Source organism: Misgurnus anguillicaudatus, chromosome 8 (assembly GCF_027580225.2).
Source record: "Misgurnus anguillicaudatus chromosome 8, ASM2758022v2, whole genome shotgun sequence".
Lineage (NCBI taxonomy): Eukaryota > Metazoa > Chordata > Actinopteri > Cypriniformes > Cobitidae > Misgurnus > Misgurnus anguillicaudatus.
The window spans coordinates 13,948,794-13,970,000 of NC_073344.2; the positions used below are offsets into that span (position 1 = coordinate 13,948,794).

The following is a 21,207-nucleotide window of genomic DNA, read 5'->3' on the forward strand; positions in this document are numbered from 1 at the left end:
TATACAAAAGTAATACACATAATTGGTCTGAAAATAATCAAGATCAATAGCAGATTAAAGTGGTACAAAGCAATGATAAAGCAACTTAATATGTCAAAAAACTTTGAAAGCATGCTTAACACTGTGAAAAGAGTCTTTATGTAATCTTTATTATAACTAACAGTCAAATTAAAAGCCAGCAGAAAGTTAAAGGAAAACACAACAGTTTTTCAATATTTTACTATGTTAACTCAACTTAAACAAATTAATACATACCTATCTTTTTTCAATGCATGCACTTTTAATCGTTGTACAGCGCCTCGTGAACGTGTCAGCATTTAGCCTAGCCCCATTCATTCCTTAGGATCCAAACAAGGATGAATTTAGAAGCCACCAAACACTTCCATGTTTTCCCTATTTAAAAACTGTTTCAAGAGTAGTTACACGAGTAAGTATGGTGAAACAAAATAAAACTTTTGTTTGGAGCCATAGGAATGAATGGGGCTTGACTAAATGCCAAGACACTCAAGTAACACTGCACAAAGACCAAAAGTGCACGCACTGAAAAAAGACAGGCATGCACCGACTTATCCAAGCTGAGGAAAGAACATAATAAAATATTGAAAAACAGTGATGTTTTCCCTTAAAGGGTGTATTTCTTGCATGCTTCTATATCTCCAGAGGTCGAGTATCCTAAATGATTTATAGGCCAGTTTCCAGGACTTGGTGCAGCAGAATGTTCAATGCACCGAAACAAAACCGCTGCAGGAGACCGAGGCATCAGGGGCAGGTACAAGCGCACATGATCTTCCCTTCCAGGCCAGAAAGCATTAGGGTCTGCCCAACGGATTGATTTCTTATTTCTAACATATATTCACACAAACAAACACAAACACATTATTATTTAACAAAATGAAATCCTTTAAGTAGACTAACCAGAAATATCTAAAAGCATTGTTTTTGTCTTAAAGTGACTTACACTTCTTTATAGCTCTTATGTGGTACATCTTCCACTTGATGTGCTTTGGGTGTGCTGAGAAATGCCAGGCGCTGTTCTCGTCCACTACGACCTGTGAAGTTACCTTTTCCTCCCAAGTTTGAGCCCCTAGAAATGCTCATGTCACCAGGGTGCAACATGGCTTAGACAGAGAGACACTGTCAGGTTTCTTCTTTGTTTTATCTGTTTGTATGCATGTGTGGTACTACTTTTTTTGTATGTTTTGAGGGGTGGGAGGTTCACATTGGTCTACAGATAATATAGAAGATACCTCTCTGTAGAGTGGCTTGGCTCACATTTAGCCCACGTTGTTGGCATTGCTCCAGTGCTTTTGTGTATTGTTTAAAACAAAGTCCCCTGAAACGGTTCACTTCTCTTCCCATTGGGCCACTTAGAGAAGAAGGGCAAGAGTTTTTGGTAGATGCCAGAACTCTTCGCATGATTGCTAACACCTCCACATCTTTCATGCCCTCCTATAAACATCAGCATTCAAACTAAAAAAAATTTTCGTTTTGGGTTGTAATCTTTGTGTGTATGTGTTACTGTACCTGGTCCTGATTTTCTCTGTCAAATGTGATTCCATCTTTTTGTGGATTATGGCTTAACCCAACCACTTTCATTAAATGAAATAAGATAAAAATGCATAGATTAAATATTCTATGACATCACATATTGTTGACATGTTCATAAACAACTCAATTTTGTACCCTCCCTTTAACACAAGACATACTAGGGTTTGATCTTTGTCCATCTCTTTCCTCATACTTTTTACTCCATGCCTGAATACCAGCAGCCAGGTCATCTACAGCTACTGAGTTTCCATCCTGACTCTTTAATGAGAATATGAGTGCATCCAACCTCTTAGGGGGTATGAAAAAGCCCTCCTACAAAAAACCAAAGCGCTGGATGAAGGGAGGCAGGCACATAGATGCTTTATAATGTTTTATGTTTATGTGAAATCTAAATAAATTAGATTAGAAAAGTGATATAAACATTTCACACCTTCTCAAACAATGTACAGAGGTCTGCACGTTTTATTTGACCAGTCCCATGCCAGTCTAAAAGTTTGGCGAGTTTGCAGGTATGAAGCTTGTGCATGCACAGATACTGCTTTACTTCTTCAATTTCATGTTCGAGCATGCTCGGTGATGACTGTGATAAAAAGAAAAACTTTTTATAGGCAATATGGATGATCAGAGTGTCTACCGTATTTTACGAGGTGGCTAATTCGTATTAATTTGTATGACAATGTTTGATTTGCTTTTGCACAATTTAAAGGGATAGTTCACTTTAAAATGAAAATTCTGTCATCATCTACTCATCCTCACCTTGTTCCAAACCTGGATGAATTTCTTTTTTCTGAAGAACACAAAAAAAGATATTTTGAGAAATTATGGTAAACACACAGAAGTAAGTGACCTAGACTTCCATAATAGGAATAAAAAATATGATGGAATTTAATAGTTAGCATCAGCTGTGTGCTTACCATCATTTATCAAAATATTTTCTTAGTCATTTATCACAATATTTCCAAAATATTTTTTCCTACTATGGATGTCAATGGTCACTTACTGCTGTGTGTTTACCATCATTTCTCAAAATATCTTCTTTTGTGTTCATCAGAAAAAAATCATACAGGTTTAGAACAACATGAGGATGATAAAAGATGACAGAACTTTCATTTTAAAGTCAAAATTCTTCATGGTTTTACTACAAATTTAAAAAACTAATTTACCATGGTTTTGGGTCAATAACCTTGTAGTTAACCAGGTTTTTTGTATAGTAAAACCATAGTTTTACAAATAGTATTTAATCCACAAAAAACATTATAATTTTGCTATATAGGCCTATAAAACCCAGTTAATTTTGTTATGGGAATTTGAATGAATTAAAGCTGTACTTATTAATCTAAAATGTTAAAGTAAATAAATAATGTATTAAGATATTCGTACAGTAGCAGCGTCTGGTGTATACATGCTTGTTTCAGGAGGTGATATATTAGCTCGTCCCTCTCGCTCCATGACCCGAAACTCCAGATCCGTGAGGGTGGGTTTATTATGGAGCCACCTGCGCAGGTCACCCATCCCGTCCAACGCTTCTCGCAATGCTTTTCGATCGCTGATCCACTCTGGAAGATCTACAAGTTTGTTTTCAGGATACCACGTGAACACCTGGAGATCTGAGTTTGATGCAGGTCTATCGGGTAAAGCGCCGAAGTGTCTCGGTTGTGCGCGAGTTTTAGGAACGGTACTCAATCTATCCATGATGTGCCTCCTGATGACAATATTCTTGTATTTCTGCGGTCCTAATGAACCACATGCCATTTTAAAAAAATATGTCTCGGTTAGATCGCGCTTTTTGAAGCGCCTGAATTCCTCTTCCAGCGCAGGGTCTCCGGATAAGCACTCCATTACTGAACTTGCCTCAAAGTTATGCGAATAAAAATTATATTTTAAATTATTGAATGTATTTCTTTCAATAAGATCAAACATTTCTGAAGATCATTGTAGCTGTGGAGTAACCACAAGTATATGCGAGGCGTGTTTACGCACGTGTATCCATGACACCCATTCTTCTTACTAGAAAGGTCAAACTCTCTCGGAGGCAGTCATACATTTACCCAATTATTCTTAATTTTACTCAGTGAAATAACAGCACATTTAACAAACTGGAGATTATACGGTCACACAAATATAACAAATTCACTGAAAACAATCTTCACAGACATATTTCACAGACAAAGCTTAAATTAGTCCTAGAATAAAACACATGTTTTGAGCTGTCTTAACTGAAAATAACTTTTTATTTTGACAGATCTTAAAATATGCCAGAGACATTGATTTGTCTGAAGTTTATAAAAGATGCTTAAACATCTCAATTTAACTAAGGCTGGCTTTGTCTAAGCTTTGACTGTGAAACCAGACCATTGTTTTCTGAAATAAATATCAAAGTTAGGCAAGTTTATGCTTAAAACAAGAACAAATATCTACCGTTGGGGTAAGAAAAATAAACTGAAGTATCAATATATTTCTAACCACACTGGCACACATTTTTTCCTGTCTTCCTGTCATAACTCCTATGATTTTTGAAGATTTAAAGGGATAGTTCACCCAAAATGAAAATTCTGTCATCATTCACTCACCCTCAAGTTGTCACAAACATGCATACATTTCTTTGTTCTGCTAAACATGAAATATGTTTGTAATCAAGCAGAAAACATGAGCACCATTGACTTCCATTGTAGGATTAAATACTATAGTAGTCAATGGTGCTTCGGTTTAGTTACAAACATTGCTCAGAATATCTTCCCTTGTGTTTTTGCAGAACAATTTATACAGGTTTTTAACAACTTGAGGGTGAGCAAATAATGACAGAACCCCCACTCCTGAGCTAACTATTCCCTTAATATCTTAGATTTAATATTTTGCTTCTGATACTGAAAATGTTAGATATTGGTACTGGAAAACAAGACAAAAATAACACATTTTAAATTTGAACAAATTTTCAGATTTGAAAAACTTTATCTACCTTGACCAAAAACACACTGTGGTATTACCACTATGTACCATATAATTGTATGAGTATTGTGAGTCTAAGTAGAAATTAATATAATAGTCTATAAGAGCATTCCATAGATGTATAGATTTTAAATGTATCTCAAAATCCTGCTTGTGGCACATGTATTTGGTATAAGTTTATTAAAGTATTCAGTTGTACTTCAATGCATAATCTTTGATATAACATTTTAGGTTTGAATTTAGCTCTGTAGTACACGGTCCAGAATGTGCTCATCCTGTACTTTGTAGGGCATGGTGACTCTTAGCTGACTCTGATCCTCCATGGTACGCTGAATTGTCTCATAAGCATTAGAATTGCCAGACCAACATCTCCGTGCCACCTAATAAAACACACATGATGTCACGATATAGGTAAAAGGACACAGAAACACACATGCACACACTAACATACAGGCTACTCACCCCATTAGAGACATCCCAATTTAGCATTAGTCGAGCTCTCTGTCCTGCTTCTTCAGAACCGTCCAAAACCAAGCCAAAACCTCCATTTATCACTTCCCCCCTAAGGAATATCAACATTGGCTTAATGATTAAAGCACTGATAAATAATAAATCTTTCCTAAAAAAAGATTTTAAATGATTGATTTGTTTTTATCAATAACCAATCAAATCTCTCCTCACCATCCAACCCCGCCTCCATTATGCAAGGAAACCCATGTGGCACCACGAAACGCATCACCTATGCAGTTTTGCACTGCCATGTCTACAACAAAAGCCCATATATAAATACACAAATAAAGTACACAAGTAAAGGGGTTTGTGTAAGCGTGTCTATGTAGATTATTTGTATGTCTGTGTGTACCAGCACAAAATGCAGAGCCATCATAAACATTAGAGGTCTCTCGGAATGGGCTGTCTGTTCCACTGACATCATGGTGATCTCTGCTGATCACTACTGGGGCCTGAGGGGATAAAGCAGACCATTACACTTGTATATAAAGATATCTGTAAGAATTATTCATAATTTAATGTGAATTATGCACACATTAATGTACTGAAGAGCTTTACCGAGACTCTCCCCTCAGCAATGGCTTGGTTTATTGCCAAAGCGATGGATACTCTTCCTCTCTGGTCCGAATAGAGAATGCGGGCCTGAGAACCCACAACCTGAACACAAAACGCAACTTACTAATTCAAACATAATCTAAAGATTCACAATAGATTTTAAGACAGCTAAACATCCTGTAGCTCGATTATTATGTTAGCAGCACAAAGGTCATGGGTTCAATTCTGGGGAACACACATACAGTACAGTACTGTTTAAATGTATACAAGTCGCTTTGGATAAATGTGTCTGCCAAATGCATGAATGTAAATAAGGGCAATGGGCCTTTAAAGGTGCAGTGTGTAAATTTTAGGCGGATCTATTGACAGAAATGCAATATAATATCCAAAACTATATTTTTAGTGGTTTTAGTTTATTTTAAAGATCTTACATAATGAACTGTTATGTGTTTATTCATTTGGAATTACTGTGGGTTCACACCAGGCGTCAAATCCGCGTCTACCGCATCTAGTTTGCAGCTTGAACATTTTCAGTTTACTCGCGTCATTCGCGCATGAAAGCCGCGCGTGAAATTCTAGTCATCGAGATATTCACGCGGAAATTCGCGTCATGGGAGGAGCTTCTGCAACTCCGCTTGCATCCAGTAATCACGTCACTACTAGAGCAAGCTCCTGATTGGTTAATGTGGCGCGTTTTTGCGCCAAAGTTCAAATTGTTCAACTCGCGCGTTTGCCGCTGCAACGCTCAATTCGCGCCATTCACGCAAACTACACGCGCGAATGAGACGGAATCGCGTCTAACGCGCCGCGCTAAATGCCTCATTCGCGCCGTGAGACCTCCAGACATGCATCAACACGTCTTCACTTAACATTGAAATCACTCGCGCTTGACACCTCTACCGCGGCTGGTGTAAACGCAGCATTAGTCGTTGGTTGCAATTCGCAATCTCACCTCTAGATGCCGCTAAAATCTACACAGTGCACCTTTAAGTCACGTTCCATAGATTCTATTTATTTGATTATTCCAAAAAGTGTTTTTCTGTGATGTTTAGGTTGTATTGGTCAAATGTCTAGCAAACCATGAAGCTGCAGGTCAGAGTTCACCAAACCTAAACGTTACACTACTATTTACTATTGTTATGCTGATAAGAAAAAAAATCTATGCACATGCAAGGACACATTACTTTATCATGTTGTTTGTGTCCCATACCATCTTGTGCTTCCCAGCCTCATGGATCCAGCGGATATTGTCGGTGTACTGCTGTCGAACCCGTTCGTTTACCGTAGCGCTTATCTCTTCTAATACAGCAGCGGCGATTGCGTCAGTCTTAGCCAGGTCAGCAGGGTCACCAGAGGTACAGACCCAGCGGAACGGCCCGAAACCAAGTGAAAAAATATCTCTACAGAAAGAGACAAAGATCAAAACCTGCATGTTTGCGTATGTGTGTTGGCCTTGCAGGTTATCACTTACCCCATTATGTGTTGGACGTATGAGGGATACTTAAACTCAGTAGCTCCTCCTCCTTTCTTCGCCACCTCCGCACCTTACAGAAAACAACACATTCTTGTATTTTTATACATGCATTTGGCAGACGCTTTCATGCAAAACAACTTACAAGGGATTGAATTTATGACCTTTTTGACCTTTAGGACCTGTAGCCATTCGCTATTCGGCCACCTTTTTTGTAAATAATTGATTGTTTCATATCTGTTTTAACATATCTGAGCCAAGTTGTCTCTTTTGGTTTGTTTGTGTATGTGTGTATAAGTGAGTTTTTTTTTACTTGCCTGCTCTTTGAGCCTCTAACAGAAAAGCATTGCCATAGTCCCAGAAGAACATCCCTGCATCTGAGAGTTTATTGATAGCGTCCACCTGCCTACGAAGACTACATAAAGGAGTACATATAGTGTTCAATGCAATGAAATGCCACTTTAAGTTGTGATACTTAAGCTTTCATAAAGTATTTTGTTGTGCACCTCTCATGTACTAAGTTTTTGAAGTGCTGGGGATCTGCGTTCATAATTTGATTGGCTTGTTTGAAAGTAAGTTGCACTGGGTAATATCCTCCACTGAACGGGTTATGAAGTGATGTCTGATCGGAACCCAAATCCACCAATAAATCTCCCGTTCGCTCGTATTCCTGGTACAGCCGCTCCCTGAAACATTGCACCTATATAGTAAAAAAGATAACTTACAAGTGAAAGCAAGTAGGATGTGTGGTACAGGACTTACCAAAGATCCACAACGTTACCATGGTAACCTAAACTCAAAGCAGTCTTTGACTTTTTGGCCTTCCTATGAGATTGAAGATAAACATTTTTTAATATATGTCTCTGTCTTTACGCTTGCAGTGCATGTTTTTGGGATGCTTAACCTGATGCATTGAATGCAGTGGTTTAGGTCACTAGTAACCTCCATCAGCCAGCCTTGCTCATGTCTTTTCTTTAAAGGAGCTTCATCAACCTACAGATTGTACAGATGTAATATTGCACTTAGTCACTTAATATACCTAAGATGATTAAAGAATAGTAAGGTTTAAGACAAATCATCGTCTCACTTCAGCAATGACTCCGATGCAGCCAGCAATGACAGCAGCCTTTGCTTGTGCTCCGCTCATGCCACCCAAACCAGAGGTCACGAAGACACGCCCCCTCAAGTCACCGGAGCCCAAGTATCTCCGACCTGCATTTAGCACTGTTAACTAAACAAACAGATTAATACTCATTTAGATGTTCGCTTTAAAGTTAACAACATTTCATTTGACTGAAGAACTATGAACCACTTAAAGGTTTGGTCTCTTAAAGGGATAGTTCACCCAAAAATAAAAAATCTGTTATATACATTTCCTCACCTTCAAAGTTGTTCAAAACCAGTATAAACTCTTTATTTTGTTGTACATAAAGGAAGATATTTGTAATCGAGCAGGAAACAGGGGCACCATTGACTGCCATAGTAGGAAAGAAAAATACAATGGAAGTCAATGGTGCTTAAAAACGACTTGGCTACAAACAGCTTAAAATACCTCCCTTTGTGTTCAGCAAAAATAGATATTTATACTGGTTTTGAACAACTTTGAGTGTGAGGAAATTATGACAGAATTTTATTTTTTGGGTAAACTATCCCTTTAAAGGTGCAGTGTGTAATTTTTAGAAGGATCTCTTGACATAAATGCAAAATATTATACAAAACTATATGATTAGGGGGGTGTATAAAGACCTTTCATAATGCATCGTTATGTTTTTATTACCTTAGAATGAGATGTTTTTATCTACATACACCGAGGGTCCCCTTACATGGAAGTCGCCATTTTGTGCCGCCATGTTTCTAAAGAAGCCCTTTACTAAATTGTCTCCGATCATGACATGTTTGTCCGGTGGCGGGTAATGTAGCTCCTCTATGCGTTTCAAAAGTGAGGGGTGAGCAGTGGACTGAGCCGTTGGTTGCAATGCGCAACCTCACCACTAGATGCCGCAAAAAAAATTTACACACTGCACCTTTAAGAGACCAAACTTTTAAATGGTTCATAGTTTGGAACAACTTCAGGGTGAATAAATGGTGACAGTTTTCATTTTTGGGTAAACTATCCCTTTAAATGTATAATGTTTTTCATAAACTTTATAAGCTTTTGATCTACAGTAAAGGCAAATGTCTGAAGGTTTGGAATTAGTTTGAATAAAAATATAATAGTGTAAACACAAAAATTGTATTTTAAAAAAGCATGAATTGGACAAAAAATGTAGAGAAAAGCCTTAAAATAATACAATCATTCCAAATGTAGCGATAAGTAAGTGACCCTAAACTTTTGAAAAGTATAGTTTTTTAACATGGTGCCATGGACGATGCCCTGAGGGCCGATGTAACAGTAACTTCCAGCCGTCATCTGCCCATACCTGCCCATACAAAGAGAGAACCAACCTTAAAATATACAGTACCTTTAGTATTAATATACACACCTACAGTTTGTACAGATGTCTAATGACAATAAATTGTATTGTATTGCACTGCATTGTATTCTATTCTATTTACCTAAATACTATCAAAACATTTCAATAATATCATTAGTAAATCTGTTGTTGCTTTGTAAAATTATCTAACAAAGATGTGATTGTTATTGGGTACTGATGACATCTTACATGGTAATGCCCAGAGCAAACATCTTCTCATATTCCTCTCTGGAAGAATAGTTTGGAATAACCTAAATTCAAATGGAATGAGATTTGTTAAATTGCTTATACGTAAAAAAAAGTCAAATAGACAAATGTAAAATGTGTGGGTAAATTACCATGCCATTAGTTATTACACAGCGTGGTGAAGAGGGGAGGCTGGGAAACAGACCCAATGGATGGCCGCTGTACATTACAAGAGTCTGCTCTTCAGTCATGGTGCTCAGATAGTGAAAAACCAGCCAGAACTATGTATACAAACACAAACTTTTATTTAAAGTACAATATTGTATAAAATAAATTTGAACACATTTGATATATAGTGATATAAATTATTAGGATTCTTAGGGTGATTATAGGTGCAGTGTGTAAATTTTAGCGGCAGCTAGTGGTGAGGTTACGAATTTCAACCAATGTTTCAGTCCACTGTTCACCGAAACGCAAAGAGAAGCTACGGTAGCCACCACCAGACAAATATGTCATCTTCAGAGACAACTTGGTAAAAAAAAGTTTGTCCGTTAAAGGAATATTCCATTTTCTTAAAAGAAAAATCCAGATAATTTACTCACCACCATGTCATCCAAAATGTTGAAGTCTTTCTTTGTTCAGTCGAGAAGAAATTATGTTTTTTGAGGAAAACATTGCAGGATTTTTCTAATTTTAATGGACTTTAATAGACACCAACAATTAACACTTAACACGTAACAGTTTTTTTCAACAGAGTTTCAAAGGACTATAAACAATCCCAAACGAGGCATAAGTGTCTTATCTACCAAAACGATTGTCATTTTTGACAAGAAAAATAACAAATATCAACAATCGTTGTTTTTAGTGGTGCTATATAAATAAAGTTGAGTTGAGTAACACGTGACCTCCCTACGTCACTACGCATTTACGTTAGGTCGCGCTGGACCGGACCTAGACGAAAAGTTGTGGTTTAAAAGAGCATATTTTTTATTTTTCTTGTCAAAAATGACAATCGTTTCGCTAGATTAGACCCTTATGCCTCGTTTGGGATTGTTTATAGTCCTTTGAAACTCCGTTGAAAAAAACTGTTACATGTTGAGTTATGTATTAATTGTTGGTGTCTATTAAAGTCCATTAAAATGAGAAAAATCCTGCAATGTTTTCCTCAAAAAACATAATTTCTTCTCGACTGAACAAAGAAAGACATCAACATTTTGGGTGGCATGGTGGTGAGTGGATTGTCTGGATTTTTCTTTTAGGAAAATGGACTAATCCTTTAAGGGCTTCTGTAGAAACATGGCTGCACAAAATGGCAACTTCCATGTAAAGGGACCTTCGGTGTATGTAGATAAAAAAAATTCTTCTAAGGTAATAAAAACATAACAGTTCATTATGAAAGGTATTTATGCACCACTGAAAATATAGTTATGTATTTTATATTGCATTTGTGTCAAAAGATCCTTATAAAAGTTATACAGTGCACCTTTAAGTCCATTCATACTCATTCAGTCATCATACACTCTAAAAACAAACGGTGCTATATAGCACCAAAAGTGGTTCTTTGCTCGTAATCATAGAAGAACCATTTTTAGTGCCATATAGCACCGGTGAAGCATCAGTGAAGCACCTGTGTAGAACCATATAGTGCTTTGTAGAACCATATGTGGTGCTATAGTGGTGCTATATGGCCCCTATATGGTTCTACACAGGTGCTACACAGGTGCTTCGCCGGCGCCACATGGCACCAAAAATGGCTCTTCCACGGTCACGATCCAAAGCAACAGCCTTGGTGCTATACAGCACCGTTTGTTTTTTTAGAGTGTATCCCATTTTCTATAGTGTATCCAACAACAAATTGCAATAGACATTGTCCAATATATAACAAATAACATACATATCATTTCTAAAAATCACTTCCACACATTTACCTGAGCCCAGTTACTGAATACCTGTCCATTTCCTCCATACGTCACCAGCTCTTGTGGAAACTGAGAACAGAAAATATTGAATTTGAAACAGTTCAAGCTATTCTACCTATTAAAGCTTAAATAAATGCCATCACAAAGCACATGTGATCCGTCTTAAGGGAAAACAAGTCAAGCCACCTACTAATCACAATAAACTGAATCAAATGTAAACATACCTGCGCTACAGCAGGATCCAGATTGTTCATGATCATAAGCATAATGGCAGCTGCTTGCTTTGTTTTACATGGGTACTGATCAATGGGATAGGCTCTAAAACACACACATACAGTTATATGTCAGAACTGTTTAGTGCATAAAGGTGTTTATGCGAGTATATGTGATTGTTTATATTATACCTCATGTGGAGTGCAGGACAAAAGCGATACATGTATATGTGCCCATACTGTCTGAGCTCCTGTGCAAACTCTGCAGCAAGAGTCGCATGAAGTGCATGGGGAAAATATCTCAAAGCATTCTTCAAAGCCAGCTACAGAGATAGAGATCCAAAACATAAATGAGTTTGGCTAATAATAAAGAGCGGTGAACTGGTGAGATTGGACATTGAATGGTCATGATGCAATCATGGGACAAAAAATTTTGGTCTGTACACCCCCCTTTCATTGAACATTCCTGTCCCGTTCTCTTCTAAAGTCTCTTATCTTCTATAATAATTGACAGGGCTCACAGTGTATTTGAAATTATTATACCTTTTGTTTTTTTAGAAAAAAGCATGTTAGCCATTGCTGAACACTGAAAAGACCAGAAGAATTGTGAACAAATATACAAAAACATAAAGAAATAAAGTGAAGATTTGTCTTTATATTAATATGTAATATTATAACATTAAAGGTTCTTAAAGGTTCTTACAATATTATTCATAGCATATGTGTGAGAGAGATGTAATGACCCACCCGTTCTTCTGTTGCGGTAAGGTTTGGAGTACGCACGGGTGCGTGAGGTACGCTCGGATCTCTGCCACGGTTTGGTGGAAGAGGATCAAGAGGTAGTCCTGCACAGATCTCCTTTAGACTGGACATCACACCTCTTTATTCTGTGAAGAAAGTAAGGAATGAAAGTAAAGGAAATAAAACCAAAAAGCTGAGACTTACAGATACTTACAGTTTGTCTCTAAATGTATCAATTAAAGTTGTATGTTCCTGTGGTCTGCTGCAATCACCATTGGTTTCATGTGACTGCTGGTCTACTGACCCTCTAACCTCCTCCCCGTCACCTCATTGGTCAGTTTTCTTGTTTCTCCATCTAGTCCCATCCAATAAAAACAGTAAATATATCTGTCAGGTAATCATTGAACAAGCAAGACATGATGTGGCACTCTCCCAAAAATACAGAGAACACAAAGACCTCCATGTGTGAGAGTTATGGGTCTTGATCAAGTACCACATTAAACACGTTGGATTAAACAACACACATTTATTCATATAATATGTAAATCTGTAACAGAGGAATAAGAAATCTAAAAATCATTAATAAAAAGGGTCAAGAAGTTAGAACATGGTGAGTTTAAAGAGATAGTTCACCCAAAAATGAAAATGCTTTCATCATTTACTTTCTTTATTCTGCCAAGCACAAATAAAGTTATTTTGATAAATTATGGTAAACACAGTACCCATTGACTTCCATAGTAGAATTCAATTTTGTTACTTTTAACACAACTTGTGTTTTCCTTTTAATTTATTTACAAAAAAAAATCAACACAAAATGACACATAATGCGTTGAATAGCATAACATAAACAATGTGTTAATAATTAACACATCCTTTTTATGAGTGCGAATAAAAAGGGTTCACTGAAATATAATACATATAGTTAAAGGTCCACTGTGTAGATTTTTAGCGACAACTAGTGGTAATAATGTGAATTGCAACTAATGGCTTAGTCCACAGCTCATTTCTCTCTTTTGAAATGCATAGAAATGCAACGGAAGCCAACACAGGACAAACACGTCATCGTCTGAGACAACGTAGTGACAAAACGCGCTCTATAGAACAGTTTTGTCTGGGTTACTGTAAAAACATGGCGGTGCAAAATGGTGGCTTCCATATTAGGGGACCCGTGGTGTATGTAGATAAAAACAGCTCATTCTAAGGTAATAAAAACAATACAGGTTATTTTGTAAGGTCTTTACATACCACTGAGAATATAGGTAAAGTTATGTATATTATATTGCATTTCTGCCAAAAGATCCTTCTAAAAGTTACACAATGCACCTTTAATATATAAGTTGTATTGATTAGCCTACCTTTTCCTTTAGCGTGACAGACAATCTACTGTAATTATATGGCAAAAATCTAACTTTCAGTGAATAAAATACAGTTCATCTCATTATATTAGCATGACTAACAAATTACTTACTGATAACACCTGTTCTATGCATGGTAGCTGTTGACTCTAGTCGACTGCTTTATGTAGATTTAACATACACAATATTTTTTCTCACTATGGTAACACACTGTAAAAATGGCTAGGTTATTTTTGACCCATAATGAGTAAATATTGGACAGAACACATGCTGGGTTAAAAATTACCCCGTGCTGGATTAAAATGGACCCAATGTTGGGTTGATGTTATGAAACCATGGGCTATGGCGTCAATTTTAACCCAGGGTGTGCTTTGTCCAATAGTTACCCAATTTTTACCCAAATCCATATTTATCCAATATTTATTCTATCAAAAATAACCCAGCCATTTCTAAAGTGCATGATATGTATTTCTTTATCTAACTTTGTCTACTATCTTACAAAATATTTTTGTTACCTGTATGACGAAGATGTGCACGGTTCTGGCTAGAGGTGATACTGATGACGTCAAAGTACCGCGAGAACGATTCGAGAAATTATACGAAGTGTAATTTCGTCTCGCTCTCGCGGCACCCCGACGTCATCCGCCTGTCAGTTCTAGCAGCGCCGCAGGAAGTCGTACAAGCCTAGTATTTGGCCGTAGCTGTATCACCTACACACAATTACCATCACTATCATGTGAAACGCCTTTCTGATCACGCAGACTCGGCATTATGGTTTTGTTTGCGTGATCTCCTCTTGGCATAAGTTTCATTACTGTCACCCGCAGAACAAACTGCATTGCACCTAAAACTGTTCGGTTGGGTGTAATATGATTTCAGATTTGGGGGCCAAACTTGTTGACACTGTTGCTGTTTTTTATTGCCTCCTTTTCTGGTAATTCGTAATAAGCTATAAGCTCTTCTTCGCCACAGTTCATTTGGCTATGCTTACAACTTCTTTGTTTTTTTTTGCCATGCTTTCAACTCACTTATCAAATCAAACATGATGACATCATGAACAGTCAACAAAGACCTAATTGTTTACTTTTAGGTTGCCTGTTAGAAAAATTGGTAACACTTTACAATAAGGTTCATTAGTTAACTACATTAGTTAACATGACCTAATAATGAACTGCACTTACACAGCATTTATTAATCTTTTATAATTGTTCATTTCAACAATTACTAATACTACTTATTAAAATCTTGTTAACGTTAGCTAATGCACTGTGAACTAACTTGAACAATTAAAAGCTTTATTTCTATTAACTAGCATTAACAAAGACTTATAAATACTGTAAAAAAATGTAGTGCTCATGGTTTGTTCGTGTTATTTAATACATTTACTAATGAATCTTATTGTAAAGTGTTACCGAAAAAATTATCTTTTGAGTGCATCATTTTTTTTATGATTTAATGGAAATTTGGACTTTAAAATTATTTTTATTTATGACCTTAATTATTCTGGTGTCTCTTACTTTATCCATTGTTGTTTTTGCTGTTCTTATATATATATTCCCCTTTTCTTTCTCTTTAACAAAAGATACATTTAAAAAAAATATTTTAAATACCCAAGTTTAACAGTCGAGAGTGAAATCCATTAGAAATTTCCAGCTTTCCCTAATGAATGACGAAATACTCAGTTTTTCCAAAAACAAGCATGACCAACCCAAATTTTAAAATGTGACAGGGTCCAATAACTGATCTTTGTTGCACACCTTCAAATAAAGAAGTTTGCTTTAGAATCTGGTTGGGTCAGCAACCATTTAAGGTAACACAATCACTTATCCCAAAAATGAGCTTTTATTGAGAATCATCAGTCGTCGCTGAATATATTTGTTCGGAACATTTCTTTTTACATAGTCCTAAAAAGAAAAGACTTTTATTTTACATGGTTGTGCACTGCAATAAATGTCATATATACAGACACCCAATGACACAGTAAAAGAGCCTTATTTTGAGTAATTGGGCTGTAGGTGTAACCAATTATTTCTGTATGCTCTCACTAAAGACCAAGCCCTTTCAAAAACAGAAATCCTTTCTGGCTATGTGGTAAGATGTATTCTGTACAAAAGGATTCTAGGGTTAAACGTATTCACATCAAAATAAAACACGCCAAGGGTCTGACGGCACACCGAGCATTGCATTTCTTCTGCTGTGATCCTGCCTTCTATAGGCTCGACACACCATTCTGCTGACATGAAACCAAACACATTTGATTGCTTCTCAGATATTCAAAAATGACTTAAAAACAACAACAACAACAACTTTGAATTTTGTCAGCCATTATGGACAAAAAAAAACCAAGCGTCAGATTCACACACAAGTCTAACAAACAGAGACTTTACAGTAGAGAGAGTTTTGTGGGTCGAGACATAATTGGCAGTGTCGAGTAATCAATCACCCAACATTAGCAATACTTTCCAGAAAACCCTTTTACCAGGCTTAACTAGAAACAGGCATGAAAAAGCGTAAATGAGGGGATTCAGCGACACTTGGAAAAAGGACAAACCACGGAGAAGGAATTCTTAAATATTCCTAGTCAGAGCTCACAGAGTCTACCTTTAACGTCCCATCACTGACTTTTAGAAACGTTTGTCACTTCTGTCGATTGGGAGAACATACCCAACCTAAACCAGCTACTAAGAACCCTGTTCTCCCAAGACAGCACTGGTGACAGACCATTTTGAATGCCTAAATTGCACCTAAATAAAAGACAACAACAACAATCATAAAAATAATAAAAGTGTTTATAAGGCGTGTCAGCAAGTTTGTGTGAGAATTGCGAATGTCTGTGTTTAGAAGAGTAGCGCTCCCATGCTGCCGACTTCACTCTGTTCCTTTACAAATATTTCAAAGTACTGGTAGATGATGGTGACAGCCAATAAGATTCCTGTTCCAGAGCCAATGGCACCCAGGAAGTCAGCCATGACCGAAAGGCCTCCAATACACAGCCCACCGAATGCAGCCGCTGTAGGGATATACCTAAATAAACAAGCCTTAAGGTTAATTCACATTCGGACAGTTAAGTACTTAAAAGTCAAGGTTATGTTGTAATTCACCTGTTAAGCTCATGAACCATAGAGGTCTCTCTGTGACCCCTCATCACCATCTGCTGTTCTTTCAGCTGCTTTGCAACCTGAAAACATGCATACATCACAATCAAATGCAATACGCAAACACCGCACTTAACCGAAAACATACTAGTCTGCTTGGTTCCCCTCTTTAGGGTTAACCTAGTCACAGAAACTCAATTACAAACTTACATCTTTGGCAGAAGATCCAGAAACTTCGATCCAAGTCTTGGAAAAGAAGGCACAGGATCCCAGCATGAACACTATGTAGATAACTGCATGGACTGGATCATCAAGCATCGTACCAAATGATTCTGGAGGAGACAGATAGTAACACAGACCACCTACAGGGTAGGCACGCGCTGGACCACCAGATGTGGCATCCTACAAAAACATTTAATTAAGGTTAGACGTCTGATCTGGTTTCTATACCGTGTCTTATAAGAACTGTTGGACCTTTAAATGTGAATTTGGGTGTCACTTACAGACCAAGTCCCAAGGAGGTTGACCAGGAAGTTCCCGCTGAATCGGGTGGAGAGCATTTGGGAGATGACGTAAAGGTTGGAAACCAGTGCGGACTGCAGGATGATGGGAATGTTGGAGGTGTAGAACAGCTTGATAGGATATGTATTGTATTGTCCACGATAGCGTGCAGACTTGATGGGCAGGTCAACTCTGAAGCCCTGTTATAGAGTACGATTTTTTTTTTAATACGATAAGAGCACTGTTCATCTTTTTGTTACTATAAGACTCAAGATTTAAAAACTAACCTGAAAATATATAACCACAGCGAAGACGAAGACCGTAGCAATGAGGTTCATGAGGTTGGGCAGATTTTGTCTGTAGAAGGCCTCTCTCAGGGCTCGCACTTTATCGGTACGAGTGGCCAGAAGGTGGAAAAGAGCAATAACGGCTCCCTCAAATTCAGTACCTGTATGTACAGAGACAGAAAGATTCAGTCAAAACCACCAATTTGTAAACACAAGTTTAAAATAGGACTTGAACACATACCTCTTCCTGTGTTGACTGTGGTTGGGCTAAAAGCTTTCCATACGATTGTCTCACAGATGTTGGTGGCAATGAAGAGAGAGATACCAGAGCCCAATCCGTAACCCTTCTGAAGCAACTCATCCAGCAGCAAAACAATCAGACCCGCCACAAACAACTACAGGAAACGCACAGACAACTTTAGTCACACAATGCACAAAAAAAAAAAACTATTGGACTATACAACAAATAAAAACACTTTCTCCATAAATGCTATCCTCTCTCACCTGAATGATGATTAGCAGAGAGATGCCAGCACCCATCTCTGAAGGGTCTCCATACATTCCAGTCATGACATACACAATAGCCTGACCAATGGTGATGATCATACCAAACACTGTAAATGTAAACACATTCATTTCATGCATAAGATAAAACATGTAAGTGTATTTATATCTTCACACAAACACATCAATAGACATACGTTTCTGAGCTCCATTGAAGAGTGCTCTGTCTTTAGGTGTGTCTCCAACCTCAATGATTTTAGCTCCGGCAAGCAGCTGCATGATCAGACCGGAGGTCACAATGGGAGAGATACCCAACTCCATCAGAGTACCTGAAACGCAAACAATATTATACTTCAGTCCTTGTAATACTAAAGTTAATGCTCATAGCAGGGCTCGAAAGTGCGACCAATTTGCGACAAATGCCGTAAGAGACAGACAAAATGCACAAAAGAGACGAAGTCTGTGCGCCCGAAAGAGACAAAATGCACGAAAGAGTACGAGTCTGTGTGCGCAAGAGAGAGATTTAGCTGTGTTTTATCTCTGTTTTCTTTACTATTAGCTGTGCATCTCGTATGACTTAAGAGTTATGTTTTTAATTACATGTTGTTATATAAATATATTGCTTATTTTGTGTTTCCAGCAATGGCAAAACCTGCAAACAACATTAGAACTACAATGAAAGATGGGAACAAAGCAATGTAATAAAAGTATTTTTAGGAAATAGATTTTAGAACAAACTGAAAATTATAAAATACATGTTAATTTATATTTTGTACACTTAACCACCATAGGCGCTTGTAAAACTGCTGTGTTAAATGCATTGCAGTCAAAAATTTGGGTGCACCTAACTCTTGTGCTGGTGCACCTTAAGCACGGAATACACTGCAGGATTTCTGCCCTCTTATTAGATCATTAACTTATCACACACTGCGACATGGATCGTTTAAACTCAGGTACGACAGGCATGTAGACTGTACGATGATGACACGGAAGCTTCGTTGGCAGCGTCACACGTTGCGCGTCTTCACCATCACCATCATTGTGGTAAACAAATACCAGTACGCAGGTCGTAGCAGCAAACACACTGTGCGATGATCATGCCGAATTTCTGACACTGTCAGAAAACTATCGTAGGCTATCTTTGGACGCAAGACCAGGAAAACGGCCGTCTTTGAACCTCTCTTACTGTACGACATAGGACCACCGATGAAGAGCCACGATAACAGAAATCGCGGCTATTGTTCCACGATGGCAATCTTTCGTCTGGGACAGCCAATAATCGTGGAGTATATCCCGGGCTTAAGAAAAAAAGTTAGGCGCACCAGTGCAAAAAGTTAGTGTAAAGCCCTGCATAGTGGTCTGACATGGCTTACCTCTGTTGGAGGCCATGATCACTCTCATCCAATAGAAAGGATCTGCCGAGTCTGAAGACATGATCCCAAACAGAGGGATCTGAAAATGGAAAATAAGTACACTTAATCAGATGCTCAAATTAATCTTTAGGAAAGACAACTACAGCATTAAACCTACCTGACAGCAAACAAGGAAGATGAACAACGTGATGGCCGTCCATAGTACCTTTTCCCTAAACTGGATCTGAAACATAAGTATAAGAATTGGTTTAAGAGAAAATAACGATGCGAGTCGTGAGAAGAATCTACTAAGAAATACACTGGGCGCAGTCACTTACCTTTCTTTCTGGTTTCTGAATTTCCGGTAAAACGGCACAAAATGGTTTAATAACCTCCAAAAACTTGACTGGAAATGGAAGAACAGAAAATTATTAGATCATAAGTGATATAAATGGGATAATAAATGTTTGTTTAACAAAAGCTGCACAAAATGAATAGTCAATCAATCTACATAAACAGCGTCTATTTAAGCTCTATGTATCATTTGATTTTGGCAACTAAAGATAAACCAAAACGTTAAATGTGTTTAACTAGATTTATACACAAGTATATAATAATAAAGTAAAGGAAAAATCTATTTATTCCCATATCCAATGTTGTGATACTTGGGACACCAGCAGGAAGATGCTGGCCATGGCCATCCTAAAGCGTCGTCATCATTACAGTAACTAACGTTACTCAACTAGCATTCAAATCTCCGCCTTGTTTAAAAATCTTTTTCACACATCTTAAAGCACAGCAGGCCCAAAAGTATGTCAATTTCTTCATGCTTATATCATAAGTATTCAAGAATTGTCCAAATTTGTGAAGTACTTTGCAATTTAGCTTCAAACTGCTATCCAGCTATCGTCCTTGCTTTGCTAGCCACTACTATGTTTGACAACTTTTCTTAGATCGGTCAATTCAGAACTGCTACAAACCAGAAAATCTTCATACAGTAAGCGGTAATTATGTTAATATAAAAACCTGGCATAAGTTATACTTCTTTGTTATTTTTATTATTTAAAAAGCAAGCAAACGTTATAATCAGGTAAAACATGCTAACGCTAGCTGCTCGCATACATTCATTAACGCTAGCGTAAATGCGTAAACCACATCTGATAAATTTACATTACTAAGAGTGAAGACATATTTTACAAGCATTAACTGTTAAAAAGTCTTTGTAGATAAATCTAAACGTACATCATCAGTCTGATCTCAGTTTTACATCAAAGAGAACTGTCCGGCTAACGTGCTAATAATGCTAACACAACTCGACTGCAATGTAACAGAAACTTTACGTTAATTAACTGCATGAAACGCAATAGAAAAAACTTTAAAACGCTTTACTTACTCCCCATGGTGACGGACGGTCCACCGAAATCACGGTCACTATTTTAAGTCCAGGAGCTGTAAACGTATAGTCCAGCTCCACCGCCTGGGAGAGAAAGAGAGAGAGATGAAGGGAGGAGAATCGCTTTAGAGACACGTCAACACTACACCGACTGTACT

At 37.5% G+C, this 21,207-nt stretch overlaps 3 protein-coding genes across 3 annotated transcripts; all 3 read right to left on the reverse strand.

Annotated features, from left to right (window-relative positions):
* Window positions 1-583: 583 nt before the first annotated feature.
* On the reverse strand, window positions 584-4,219 carry efcab12 (EF-hand calcium binding domain 12). Its single transcript, XM_055213731.2, has 7 exons — window positions 2,929-4,219; window positions 1,979-2,128; window positions 1,707-1,860; window positions 1,525-1,589; window positions 1,248-1,449; window positions 959-1,118; window positions 584-842 (listed from the first exon to the last, which is right to left on the reverse strand). Exons 1-7 carry the CDS (start codon window positions 3,466-3,468, stop codon window positions 623-625), a joined length of 1,491 nt encoding a protein of 496 aa, XP_055069706.2. The 5' UTR covers window positions 3,469-4,219; the 3' UTR covers window positions 584-622.
* A 436-nt stretch (window positions 4,220-4,655) lies between these two features.
* Window positions 4,656-12,937, reverse strand: uroc1 (urocanate hydratase 1). The gene is made up of 20 exons (XM_073870348.1): window positions 12,777-12,937; window positions 12,569-12,708; window positions 12,014-12,144; window positions 11,834-11,927; window positions 11,619-11,678; window positions 9,843-9,971; window positions 9,694-9,755; window positions 9,380-9,450; window positions 8,118-8,257; window positions 7,935-8,023; window positions 7,793-7,855; window positions 7,537-7,716; window positions 7,348-7,445; window positions 7,031-7,103; window positions 6,770-6,959; window positions 5,563-5,661; window positions 5,357-5,456; window positions 5,176-5,257; window positions 4,957-5,056; window positions 4,656-4,874 (listed from the first exon to the last, which is right to left on the reverse strand). Exons 2-20 carry the CDS (start codon window positions 12,692-12,694, stop codon window positions 4,734-4,736), a joined length of 2,028 nt encoding a protein of 675 aa, XP_073726449.1. The 5' UTR covers window positions 12,695-12,708; window positions 12,777-12,937; the 3' UTR covers window positions 4,656-4,733.
* A 2,803-nt stretch (window positions 12,938-15,740) lies between these two features.
* On the reverse strand, window positions 15,741-21,207 carry sec61a1a (SEC61 translocon subunit alpha 1a). The gene is made up of 12 exons (XM_055213729.2): window positions 21,050-21,207; window positions 19,995-20,062; window positions 19,835-19,900; window positions 19,678-19,756; window positions 18,502-18,633; window positions 18,305-18,414; window positions 18,042-18,195; window positions 17,801-17,961; window positions 17,516-17,713; window positions 17,223-17,414; window positions 17,019-17,095; window positions 15,741-16,941 (listed from the first exon to the last, which is right to left on the reverse strand). Exons 1-12 carry the CDS (start codon window positions 21,054-21,056, stop codon window positions 16,755-16,757), a joined length of 1,431 nt encoding a protein of 476 aa, XP_055069704.1. The 5' UTR covers window positions 21,057-21,207; the 3' UTR covers window positions 15,741-16,754.

Excerpts from the sequence above, each read along its gene's own strand:
- efcab12 (XM_055213731.2), bottom strand. The coding sequence starts at position 3,468 with ATGTTTGATCTTATTGAAAGAAATACATTCAATAATTTAAAATATAAT. Across the intron at positions 1,861-1,978 it reads TCTGTACATTGTTTGAGAAG|GAGGGCTTTTTCATACCCCC; the intron begins GTGTGAAATGTT and ends GGTTTTTTGTAG. Across the intron at positions 1,590-1,706 it reads TGGACAAAGATCAAACCCTA|TGGTTGGGTTAAGCCATAAT; the intron begins GTATGTCTTGTG and ends ATTTAATGAAAG.
- sec61a1a (XM_055213729.2), bottom strand. Across the intron at positions 19,757-19,834 it reads TCTTCCTTGTTTGCTGTCAG|ATCCCTCTGTTTGGGATCAT; the intron begins GTAGGTTTAATG and ends TTCCATTTTCAG. Across the intron at positions 18,196-18,304 it reads CTCTGCTAATCATCATTCAG|TTGTTTGTGGCGGGTCTGAT; the intron begins GTGAGAGAGGAT and ends CGTTTCCTGTAG.
- uroc1 (XM_073870348.1), bottom strand. The coding sequence starts at position 12,694 with ATGTCCAGTCTAAAGGAGATCTGTGCAGGACTACCTCTTGATCCTCTT. Across the intron at positions 8,258-9,379 it reads CGTCCATGGCACCATGTTAA|CAGTGCTAAATGCAGGTCGG; the intron begins AAAACTATACTT and ends TTGTTTAGTTAA. Across the intron at positions 5,258-5,356 it reads TGGCTCTGCATTTTGTGCTG|ACATGGCAGTGCAAAACTGC; the intron begins GTACACACAGAC and ends CTTTTGTTGTAG.